The following is a 12,708-nucleotide window of genomic DNA, read 5'->3' as shown; positions in this document are numbered from 1 at the left end:
CATTTTTAACCTTGTCATGGTTGTGAAACCAAAAGTGAGCAGTGATGAGTGGATTAGCAAAACTCAAACATTGAAGAAAATCAGTCTTTTCAAGCAGAGTGTGTGTCAGTCAGTTTTGGGAGGGTTCCAGTAATGAAGTATATTGCAATCTGTAACTCCTGGTCGCGAATAATTGATGAAATATCAACAAACCATTAGCTCTGACAACAGTGTGTATTATAACTATTCAAGCCTATTAGATCATTAGGAGCCGTTAATGTTGGTCCTGGTAATCCCCAACCCGTGCAAATGAGGTTTGTAAATGTTTTATTCGGTTTGCATTTAAGTTCCGTTTTGATTTAACTCGTAGCATTAGAATGAGTGTGATTTTTCACTAATTAGAGTTGCTTCATTGATTATCGTGTTGTTCAGCAAGCCTTTTTTTGCCGAAGTTTTCAACTTGTTGTGACCCGAAAACACTTCTTTTCTACCCGTTGTTGACACAAAACCGAATTTTTATTTTTGAGATAATTTCAATTCAGACCAACTCCTAATTCATCGACAGTCATCGTTGTTTCGTTGTCATTCATGAAGGTTAATTCGAAGTCCCACTGGTGTCTATTTTATGTAGTTGTCTCCAAGACATCACTTAAACTTTTCATTTCTAACTTCTGATTTCAAAGGGAACCTAATAATCTTTTGAAATTGAGTAAAAAATTTTAACAACTACACCAGAGTAGCCAGGCTTCAATAAATTTCAATCAATCTCATTTAGGAAACATCTGAGACATGTATAGTCCAGTCAACGAATTTTGTAAAAAAAAAAAGTAAATACTTCTTTTTTTTTTGTAAAGTCGGGAGGAGGTGCCATTTGTTTTTATCAGAACTACTTTCGATTGGAAATTTTTTTTCTTCATTTTCTTTTCACTTCCCTTTACTCAATTTTATTTGAATGATGATTGGTCTGAAGTTAGCTGTTATCCCTTCATTTGCATTTTCCTATTCACCGCTATCCTATACTACCAAAAGTTGAAGCAAGAGCTGAGGCAGTCATTACTAGAATCTAGATGCCAAATTGCATCATTTAACTAGCAGAACTTTTGACGTATGAATGTCATATACTTCCTCCAAGTTGAGCCAGGTGGCAGGCGTAAACATCGTGAGTAATTACGGATTTTTAAAGTATTTTCCATGAAAAGCCAGGAGAGAGAGAGACTTGAAGTCTTTTCGAATGAGTTATTAATATCTTTGGTATCTGATCAGCTGAGGAGTTTTTGAGTCAATTAATGCCAATATTCGAGAGCCTCCGTCAATGTGAAGATTTGCCGTGTTCATACCCGCTAGCCATGGGAACTCCAAGACCACCCAGCTACCATTGGGTAAACTAACACTCAACAGTTTCTTAATTTTTTTTTTTTATTCCTGGAGAATATCTATGAAGACTTGTCCAACTTAAGTTTAAGTTGCATTCTTCAACCGTTTGAATTATTCTTAGTTTTTCCTTTCAAACCTTGATGACTAACTACAGAAGCCATCTCTGCCCTTACTCTATTTAGTATAAGGAGGGTAAAAACCACACTTTGTCAGACAGCAACAAACTATTTAATGCAACCTAATTTGTTTTTTTTTTTCATCAAGATGTTATAAACCTGATACCCTTGACCCTAGAACTTTGGACAGATGATTTAAAAGGAGATAATCGTACCTCGTTTTTTAAGAATTTCGTAATTTCATGAGTATCAAAGTAGTGACCGACAACTCTTAAAATTTAGAAGCAAGAGGAAGCAAAATTTGACCTCTTGATAATGGCGGCCTTTGTACGGTTGAGCAGGAAAGGAACATTTACTCTGGAAAATTTAATTTCAATATCCATCCATCTTCAGATTTGTTATCAGAACGTCTTGTCTACTTTTTTTTCCAAGTGGCAAGAAAAATCAGTTTGTGCGCTCCCTGATTTATTATTATTATTTTTTAAAATCTAAGAAAACCATATTTATTTATCAGTTTTACCAGTTCATGAGTACTTGAGCTGATTCAGAACAGGGCACCTACGAGGAAGTAGAGTGAAATTTGATCATACACAACAAAATCAAGTCAGAGATTATAGTTGGCCAAATTTTATCGATAAATTTATTTTTTTACAGAAGAATGGTTTTCAGGTTTCTTTGAAAATTTTATGTAATTTGCTACACGTCACGGAGGAAATCCCCTGAAATTTTCTAAAGAATCCACTTAAGAGTTCTCCGATTGAAAAATAAATTGTCCAATGAATGCTGTCCAACAGCTGATTTCACTTGGTATCTTTCTCCTTAATTCAGTCCAATTGGCCTGTGTTTAAGGTCATCATGGCTCCAGTCCATATACTGTTTTAATATACCTCATATGCTCAATTTTTAAGTTTTTGTTGGCGCAAGAGTGAAGAATAAAATTTTCGTAGGCTGTTGAATCGACGCTCTACATGATGATGTTGATAATTTATTTTAGTAAAACAATGAGCAACTGGTTTTCATTAGAATTGTAATGGTGCTGTTTGAAATAGACGTTTAACAGGTTAAAAGATTGTAATTTCTAAGGTCATGCATTTGGTTCAATTTAATTAGGTGCGAGAACGCAGTGCTCGTAGTGTTCCAATGGGTAAAACAGGAGTGAATAGGACTGCAGGTACCCCTGACTCTCTGAGTGACAACGAGTCTTCTCCTTACTCCAGGACTCCCGTCCGAAAAGTTTCAAGCTCAGGTTTAAGAAAATCAAGTTTGTCTGCAGGTAATTATTTTTCCAACACTTCTCTCTCTTTATTATCAAAGAACCATCATACAATTGTTATCCAAAAATAAAATTTCCCTGTTTTTTGTCTTCTTTACTTAAGAGACAATCAAATCGTTCAAAATTAACATTCATTTAGCATACCGATGGTGAAATTCCCAAACCTTGTATCTTGGTTTGTGAGACCTCCTTTCATACTTTATTTTTTAAATGGGAAACTACTCAATGTCAGCACATTAAAACTTCCATGATTTTTCCTCTCTGTGCAAGGAAAAGTCAGTGGAAATATCAAGGAATGATGTTAATTTGTTCCCTTCAAGAAAATAAAATGGGAATGAAGTTTTTACAACTCCGCAAACAAGATGTGTGGTTTGGGAGTTTCACCGTCGATATTCAGCTTTATTCGGTAAACCGTCACAACCTCATATTTTCAGCTTTCTCAGCTTCCGTAGCTTCCGTAGCTTCTATTTTCTTTATTGGTTTGACATTGTAGATCAATCAGTCAGTGACAAAATCGGATTTGTAGGTGGGTTCAGGTAATATTACCTTTCAGAACGTCTTGTGAGGGGTAATTCAAAAGAAATTAGCATTTCCTAAATCGTTTATTATGTATTTTAACTGCATTCCGTCGATAAATAGTTCTCAGGCAATTTCTTAGCTTAAATTTTACTCCATTTTCAAATTTCATGTATGGTTCTTGGTGATTTTCAGGCGGAAGTTTACCAGGCAGCAGAAATAATAGCCGTCCACCAAGTAGAACAGGCAGCAAGCCTCCAAGTAGACATGGCTCTAATCTCTCATTGGATAGCACAGGTCAGTTGATTTATTCCTTAGTTTTATATTTCCTCTGCAAATATATGATGTAATTACTTTTCTTCAATGGGACTACTTTTCACCAGATTGAGTAAGAATTCAAGTACTACAAAACATGTTTACCTGTTTGAAATTTTCTCTCAAGAGATGTTGCAAGTATTGAGATTTTCCTGAATCTAGTCATATTTTGTTCATAGTTCACATTTGAATCAGTGAATTGAAGAGTCTTTCTCACAAAAAAAAAACTAAAGTCAGCATAGGTCAAATCAGCTATTGAAAACAGATATGGATACCTGGATGTTCTACCAATAACTAGACTTCGGCTTCATAATCATTCCATCTCCTTGTTAGCATTCAGTACCTCTACACTTGCAAATTAGCATTAGAACTCAGAAAAAATTATTCCATCATAAAGCACACCAAATTAATGAAGTAAGCAATTTGACTTGGCTAGACTTGAGTTTTTTTGGCTTGCAGGACATTTAAATCATTGAGACCATAAGTTGCTACCTTCTCAGTAAAGAATGGAATTCGAAAATTCTCTAGGTGTTCGTTGTTTTTTGATGAAGAAACATATATCGTGGTGTTCAATGTTATACTCTATCTAGAGTCCCTTTGCTTTGTTAAAAAATTGTATGAGCACAGTTCAGCCTTATGACCTGTGGGAAGAGCATTCTTCTAATCATGTCTTCTATAAATCCGTTTATATTTTGTCATACCGACAAACGAATCATCTTCCAAAAGCTCATTTTAAATTCTATGCAAAATGTCTTCAGGAGTGTTTAATGCAGAGTATATAGGTAGCATCACTCCTTACCAGCCAGAATTCTTTCAAAAACTTGACTTACATGAAGGTGTGATCAGTTCAATTAAGTGTGATGAATTCTCAACTGAAGCTTATTAATTTCAATCGGTTTTACTGCAGTGAAACATTTCTTGACGCGAGTAATGTGTAATTATGAACTGGATTACCTTTAGAGGTCGGGGAGGGGGGGGGACAGGATCTCTTTCGCTGGCGGTAGGGACCTGTTGTGCAAAATAAGTAAAAGCTGGTTTGTGATGAATATCAATTGACAGTCAACCAATGGACTCACTCAATCAAGTTTGTCTTTTGTTATCCGTGTTTTCTGTGTGTATTTTCAACTGCATGCCTCACAAATTTGAGTTTTCTTAATTTTCAGACGATGGAACACCTAGCAGAATCCCTCGTCGCTCATCTACAAGAACAAGCAGTCTTGCCAGCACTCCTGGCCGCAAACTAACTGTGCCCTCTGTCAATGGTGGGAGCACCTCTCGCAACCGCTCACCCTCAGGAACTAGGTAAGTTCATCCTCATCATTCTTAAACTCGTTGGAGTAGATACATTAAATGGAACAGCTCCTTTGGTCCAACCTGGTCTCTCACAAAAGTAATGTAGTCATATTGTCTTCGTAGCCATCTAGTTGACATCAAGACTTTTGACTTAAGGAGAGGGTGTTCGGTTTCACACAAGAAATTGCTGCATGGAACCTGGGATACTAACTTGTAGAGTTCACAAAGTGTTATCAGAGAGACCTATTTCGGGAAAACAGCATTTTAATATCCATTTTAGTTCGCTCAAAAACTGAACTGTTACATTATTGTAATATGAGTCTCTAATTATCAGTCAGGTTTTTTTTTTTTTTTTTTTTTATTAATATTTTCAATTTGTTCATGAAGGGTGCAGGGACATGTGCACGCACAACTAACTAAGCACACAGTATATGCACTAAATTGAGACATGCTTTGAAGGAATATGGTAGGTGTAAGCTTTGCAGTGTTGGTTAGATTGTGTAATTTCATACATAATATGTAGCGTATCTAACAAACATGCATGCTAATTATTTTAATGGGAAAATGAGTGGGAGAATGATGGATTCTTGGGGATAAAAATCCCCTTAAAACCTTCATATGATTCAGTGGCAAATCGAGAAAGAAGTTGCACAATGTGGGAAGCACTGCAAACCTTACACAAGGCTCAACTAGAGCCAGCACAAACTGATTACAGCAATTTATTTAAATAACAAGGACTAACTGTAGAGTCTTGTGGGAAAGATTACATGAGCATTACTGCTGTGATAGTGAAGAGAGCGATACTCACAAATTTTCAGAATTGAGTTTCCTACAAAATTCATCAAACCTATTTTACACAAAATTACTGATGCTGCTAAAAGAGTAAAATTCTTCCTCCTTTGAACCATAATTGCGCAAGAATTGACGTTGTTTCAGACAAAACAGCTGTAAGGAGCATTATTCTGCTAGAAAGCCAATGAGAGCAGCACTTTTGAGTAAAATGCCCTTGTCTGCCAATTACCAACCTTAAAATTTGTCTTTTGTGTGTCCAAAATGCAACCACAAAAACATGCAGAAGATAGCTCTTTCAGCTGTCGTGCCCAACATGACAATGATTAAACCCGTTTTCATACGTTGAAAATCAAATTCGTCAATATTTAATCATCCAAACTATTTCTGAGAGTCTTTCGGATAGTTTAAGCCAATTTAACAAAGAACGGAGGCTTCTTTTACTGATATTTTCCGCCTAGACGCTTTTGAGCTCATTTTCTTTAAACTTTATTTTCGCACTTACGTCTCTCTTTACTATTACGGCAGAATATAGAGATCATGACATAGTTCATAGTGAATTAGACAGTTTCAGACTTCATTCATAAAATTGAAAAAGCTTCAACTAACCTAACCTAACATTTTTCTAAACCCACACCAGGTCTGGTTCAATCTCCCGAGCTTCTAGCATACCAACATTAACTGGAGTTGGAACAAGGTAATTTCAAAAACCACTACTAATCATTTCTTTTAATCAATTGTATCAGGATCACATCCTAAGATGTTTCTTGAAACAATTTCCTCCTCACATCTCTTCCTAATTTTCTAGTAGGTACATCAGAATTCCCTCCCATCTTGGTTGGAGGTTTGACATCAGTGAAGAAAAGTCAGGAATGGCCAAGAAACATAGCTCTCGTTGTAGTACTTAAGCTAATGAAGAAAATAAAGTTTCAGCAGATTTGAGAATTTGTTTCAGTCCTCAAAAAATTGGAGTAGGATTTAAGCCTTTTAGAAGAGTTAAAAAGTTGTTCAAAGTTGAGAAGTCACAAGAGTATAATTTTGGCTCACCCTAGATAAATTATGAAAACCAGCTTGAAAACCTAGGGAATATTACTGGGTATCTATTGAATACGATACTATGTAATAAAAATTACTTGTTTTCTCTTGACTAGTTTCCTCTTCTGAAGTTGTTCTTTTGAGACTCCTTGTTTTACACTTTGAAATATAAATATCAAAAAAAGGAGCAAAAAAAGGATACCAACAAAGGATAACAAGGATATGCTATCAAAAAAAGGATTTTAGTCCAAAGAAAATATCGTCAACATCTTAGTGTCTTTTACAAGATTCTTTTTAGGGATGAAAATTGTTTGATAATGAATTTCTTCAAATAAAAGTTTTCTACCAGGAGAACATTAAGAAGTGCTAACAATCAGTTAAAATATTTTTTCCAATATGCCCATCTAACTGGATTTATTTTGATAATAGTCGATCTCGGATCCCAGTATTTGTTGGACTGGCACAAATGGACAGTCCGCGGCCTCTTCTTAGCATGTCTTCATCTTCTTCTTCTGGGTATGGTCCAGTCAATTCTTGACTAATCTGTCTTTTCTGTCGTAGTTAATTTGGTCGTTTTTTTTTTGTCGTGTGTTTGTTTTCGATCCTTCTGTCATCCAAGTTTTGTTTTCGTCTCTCGTCTTCCTTGGTTTTACTCCATTGTCTTATTTTAGATTTTTAATTTTCAGTTTAACTTCCAAATAAAAACTCAAAATCATTATATCAAATTGAGATTTATTTCCGGTAAAAGCTTTGACTTTCTAAAACCTAGCCAAAGGTGTTTTCAATTTTCGTTTCCTTTTCGGTTTTTATCATTTGTCTTTTTCTTTTCCCCCTCCCATGCAAAAATTATAAAGAATTATTTGTGAATGAATATGGTTGAAAATAAAATAAAATATGACTTTTTTTAGTGTTCTAGTACTTTATTTTAGTGTCTTGGCGACTTTTTTCGCTTTATGCAGTTGGTCATAATTCACTTTGTTCCTCCTTTTTGCGGCAATTTTCTCCCTACTAACCAAATAATTATATTGAATGTCTGCTTTTCCTTGTCTAATGCTCACGACTTTAGATGGACTTCAGGAGTTGTAACACCATCATCTAATATACCGAAACCTACAAGGTGAATTTTGAACTTTTCATTAGACTTGTTCTCGTTGGCTTTTTTTCCTGAAATCTTACATGAGTTTGGCAAAGGGTCAAATATGATTTGTCAGTGGGGTATTATCTTAGTAAATTTTCATCCCATGTAACTATGGAATCACAGAATTTACATCAGTCAGCAGCCATCTGATTACTGTTGCAAAGGAGTCAAGTATGAAACTGCGTTCCTTACTTAAATTAACTCTCAAGAAAGGGCACAGTTTTACTTCTGTGGGTTCTGGGTGCGGTTCAAGAGCCATGAAAGTAGAGAAAATAGAATGAACCTCCTTTCTCGTTTGTTTCCTTTCTGTGGGCAGACTAATACCTCCTTTTAGGTATGTAACTTTTTTTTTATTTGAAAATTTCTTAACGAGCAAAGAAAGTGTGTAATGGAGCCCTGTCTGGGAGTAAATGATGTATAAATAACGTGTATGGAATGAAATAGGTATGTTGGTCCACTAAGAGTCAGAAAAGAGAACCTCCACGTTACTTTGCAACTCCAAAGAGTTCTCTGGCATCTGGCCGTATTCATCTCTGTATTTTTAGGCAAGATCGTCAATAAAGTCAGCTAATTTTCAGTCAGTAACTTTTGGGCAAGTTTTAACTAACTAACTTAATAAGGTTCTTGATTCCCTTTAACACTCTCTGTGTTGTGTTCATCTTCGTCAAATACTGTCTTGTCTTTTCCTCTAACCTGCTGGCTGGAATGTTAACTAATACAATAAATTTGATTGAACTAACTTAACAGAACTCGAACGCCATCTGGTTCATCAACGCCGGTTACTCCTGGTTCTAGATTGACACGTAAATCCTCTGGAGCCTCAGACACAGCAACCGGGCTCTCCCGCAGGGACTCGAAGTCATCCACACCAACGGATCAAAGAGCACCATTCCGCCTGTAAACTCAACGTACCAAGCTATCTCTGTGTCACACGGAAATTTGATCCTTGGATTCAAACTTTGCCTCAAGTCATCATCAGTGACGAGATGCTACTTAGAATTTTTTCTACTTTGAAATAACTGTATCTAATGATTAAGGATTAATGTTGGTCTACTAATTCATAATTTTAGCTGTGATTCTACCCTCTAATCATTGAAGATAATTCCTTAAGGCAGTTGTATATTTTTTTACTATTCGTCCTCGGGATCTTCAATTTTTTATTAAATGCTCTGTTGTAAATAATAGTCCTCTCCGGTACCCAAAATGAAAAGCAATAAGCATAAACTTTACTATTTATAACACATCTCATTTTTCGAGTTGTTTGAAAATAAACTTTCAGTTTGTGTTACACAAGCTTGTCATTTGTGCGAGGACAAAAATCAGGTCATATACGTTTTAGTCCTGAGGTATGTTAACCTCAATTTTACGGTAGTTAAAAATATAACTACATAACTAACTATGTTTATTAATAGTCATTAATTTTAATGTACCTTCCAATTAAGTCACACAATTGAAACTGTGCTATTAACAGAGGTTTCTCTTTAATTGTGACTAAATCTATCCAGATACCGAGGAAAAGTTGAGCGAAAAGGGATGTTCGCTTTTTTTCAAAAGGGTGAAAATTGTCTTCATCCCTACTTCTTTTACCTACATATTTGTGTAAATATTCTGCCCTGGAAAATAGTTTTCGATCCTTTTTTATTAAGATTTTGTTGTAAATGTAAATTGTATAAGGTCAAATCAGTTGTTATCGCCTTAATGCAGTGTTTGCTCAGAAACTCTTAAATTTTCTGCATTCAAACTGTTTTTTTATTAAATCTGTGCCCTTTATCTGCTCTGTAAGTATATTTTTATAAGAATGAATTCTGTTTATTTTCTTTTCCAATCTAAGTAGATTTTGTTGCAAAGAAGGTAGATATTATGTCAATTTCTGTGTAAATACATGTGTAACATAGTTTGTACTTTTTATGAGTAAATTATTGTATCTTTGTTCATTGAAAAAAGGCATGATCATTTCGCGTGCCTACTTTTTGAAGAGGAATGATGAAGTGTAACTTTTGCTAAAAACGAAAAAAAAGAATCAGGATTTTTATAGTTCTGTTTTGAATGACACCGTGCCATTTAGTAAAGTTTCCAAACAATCAAAGTATATTCACCTATGAATCAAAAGAATCTTCCTCTCATTTTTGTAGAATTTCGACCCTACCAAGTTGAACAGCAAACATGAAGACCCTAATCACTAATATTCATTCAAAGACCTCCTTCATGGAGGATTCTTCAAAGAGGATTCTTTCCCCTCTCAATGTTTTCTGTGTACTTGCTATCGTCATTCATAATCATCTACTTACTTTGTATTACTTCATCATGAAAAACTGCCTTTTTTTGTGCAATTTTTAATTTATGTTAATATTTATAATTTTCCGTCTCCAGCTTGCGATTCCATCCTTTATACTCATGTATCTGTTCTCTTATTTCTTCTATTTCCTTGTAAAAGATGCAATTTTTAAAAAGTTCATCAAATCTTTCCTGTGTTTTTCTTGAGGTGCTTGAAACATACGTTGTAAAAGCCCTTTTTTGCGCTTTTTATTTTCTTAATTTTTTATCAGGCAATTAACTGTACAATATTTTCAAGTCTTTTTCGTAAAATTCTTGGGATAATGCACATCTACTTTCCCTGCTAATGAGTGAATGAAAAACTTGTACTACTGGAGCAAAGTTGTAATTTTCCTATGTATACACCTTTTTCATTCAACTCCTCCTTTGAAGGAATCATCGCATTCATAATGACGAAAAGATTCAGTCTTAACATTTCTTTAATTCAACACAAAGTCACTCATCTCTAAGAATTTTTTTACTTTTTAACACAATGTACTAAACAAAAGAAAACTAATCTTTAGAGAAACTTAGTTTTAAGCTCTGAGCAGATAATTACTGCTCTACTGACATCTCTAAAAAAGAAAAAAAAAGAAAAGTGACAAAACTAATATAATGTAAAAATTCCATAGTTTTATTTTGTTTGGTGTAACAATTGTAACTGCTTTCACCATAGTGTAAAAAATTTCTCCATTGATCAAGTGTTACTGACCGTGGGTGATCGGAGCTTATTTAATTGGAAACCTTCTTGTGCACAACATGGCAATGCTGCCCTAACATTTTGATATACATCAATAAGGAACATGCTCTGAAAACTGTTACAGGGTTTCTAACCTCATTTTTTCGAATTGGTCACTCATTGATCATGCAAAAGTAATACAAGCAACAAAGCTTCGGTAACATTTATCTCAATTGTTACCTCAAACAAAGTAAGTCTAGGAATCATGTTTTAGACTCAGAATTACTTTTTTGTCTTTATCACTTTTAATATATTTTAACAACTGTCAATTACTATTTGTACAGTTTGTACATGTGCCAACTTGTTCTAGGTAAAAATAAGAATTTCCGCTTGGAGAAATCCTCTTGCCCAACATTCTTTTAGATTGTTTGGACTCAGAAAATTAGTTGTACAGCGAGCTTGAGTCTTTAAAATGCTTGATCCTTCATGGCTTCATTGAAGAAATGTTAAATTTAAGTGAATATACCTCTTTGATCTTTTGGTATCCTTCACTGAAGTGAAAATGCAAGACACAAGTTGGTGATCATACGATTGTACCCAAGGTGATGCCACGACTATGCATTATGCAGCGTATTCTCATTATAGTGTCAGTGGACTGGTGCATCCCCCCTCCCCCTCTCATTCTTTGTAAATACCTTACCGGCAGATTTTGGCGAGATCAAAGAGATACATTCACTTTTCATTTCACATTGTTCCAGCGAAGCTGTGGCTTGATAGGATCGTATTTTTTGTCCTTGTACCTTTCGTGTACAAATAAGTTGTCATAAGTGGAGTTGCCATTTTTTCAACTCAGTTCTTCTCCCCTCCTGTTGTTGCCTCTCACTCTTTGTTTCAAGTTTTGCAAAACCATTGATTGATAATTTTTAATATTGTTATGATTTCATTTGTATAAGTATTTAAAATCTAATAAATAAAATAATTTCACTAAATCTGGATTACCTTATTTTTTAAATATTCCGTGTCACAAGCTTTACTTTGAGGTGAATGAAATGCTCGAAGATCAAATTTTATATTTTAATAATTATACCGTACAAGCTGTTTTTCCCTTAAAATTCTGTGAAATCGAAGGTTCGCAGTGTGGTTAAATGTTAAATTTATTGCACTTGGGACCTAAGACAAAGATAAAGAGCCAATAACCCAAAATGAAACTGCATCTGTAATTAGTTGAGGGTTTTGCGGCAAGAGCAGAACCATTTTGAAATTTAAAAAGAAGCTGGAAATATTGTGAAATATCCACTTATTTTGGATTTAAAAGCTTGCGACCATTGATTTTTTGGATTTCATATATTTTTCTAAAAATGTTAACCATAACGGACTATAATTGAATCAGTGAGAGCAAAAACACACCAACTCAAAAAATTAAAATAATCAAGACCCACACAAAACTGTACAGTAAGTGTAGAGGTTAGTCTAAGAAAAATATTTTTGGTGTCGAAAGACAAGTACTTAAGGACACTTTAAAGGTCTGAGTTTGCACAGATGCCCTAACTTCAATGACCTTTATTAAAATTGATTGTCTTAAATGAAAATTGAGCATTTTCGAGTTACCGAGTTGGTGTGTTTTCGTTCTCACTAATTCAATTGAGGCTTTGGCTGGAATAATCACCTGAAGCTGGAAACATGGTTTTGAGAATATTACAAGCAAATTTTGATTATTGAATACATTGCAAAGTTAAGGCAGAAAAAAATTTGATTTTTATTCCTTCTTTTTCCTTTGTAATTGGATATACTCAAAAACAACCAACCGTACAGTTTTTACAACATTTGAGCTTTCACTTGAAAATTGATGGTATTGAAAATGTCATGGGAGGTGATTATTCCAACCAAC

The 12,708-nt window shown here is 34.6% G+C and overlaps 1 protein-coding gene across 40 annotated transcripts in view; it reads left to right on the top strand.

Annotated features, from left to right (window-relative positions):
* The window catches only part of shot (dystonin-like protein short stop), a 236,492-nt gene extending 224,683 nt beyond the window's left edge, over window positions 1–11,809 (top strand). For 33 of the 40 annotated variants that reach the window (XM_072297436.1, XM_072297427.1, XM_072297425.1 and 30 more), the window contains 7 exons: window positions 2,580–2,742; window positions 3,454–3,555; window positions 4,737–4,875; window positions 6,296–6,352; window positions 7,120–7,206; window positions 7,757–7,807; window positions 8,576–11,809. In XM_072297436.1, the coding sequence (XP_072153537.1) occupies window positions 2,580–2,742; window positions 3,454–3,555; window positions 4,737–4,875; window positions 6,296–6,352; window positions 7,120–7,206; window positions 7,757–7,807; window positions 8,576–8,729 (753 nt within the window). In that variant the 3' untranslated portion in view covers window positions 8,730–11,809. Of the gene's footprint in view, window positions 1–1,242; window positions 1,359–2,579; window positions 2,743–3,453; window positions 3,556–4,736; window positions 4,876–6,295; window positions 6,353–7,119; window positions 7,207–7,756; window positions 7,808–8,575 lie in introns of all 40 variants that reach the window. The other 7 variants (XM_072297435.1, XM_072297432.1, XM_072297426.1 and 4 more) reach the window with 7 other exon arrangements.
* The last annotated feature ends 899 nt before the right edge of the window (window positions 11,810–12,708 follow it).

The sequence above is a fragment of the Bemisia tabaci genome, chromosome 2 (assembly GCF_918797505.1).
Source record: "Bemisia tabaci chromosome 2, PGI_BMITA_v3".
NCBI lineage: Eukaryota > Metazoa > Arthropoda > Insecta > Hemiptera > Aleyrodidae > Bemisia > Bemisia tabaci.
Note: the sequence above shows the minus strand (reverse complement) of the source record. Positions and strands in the feature narration are given on the sequence as shown.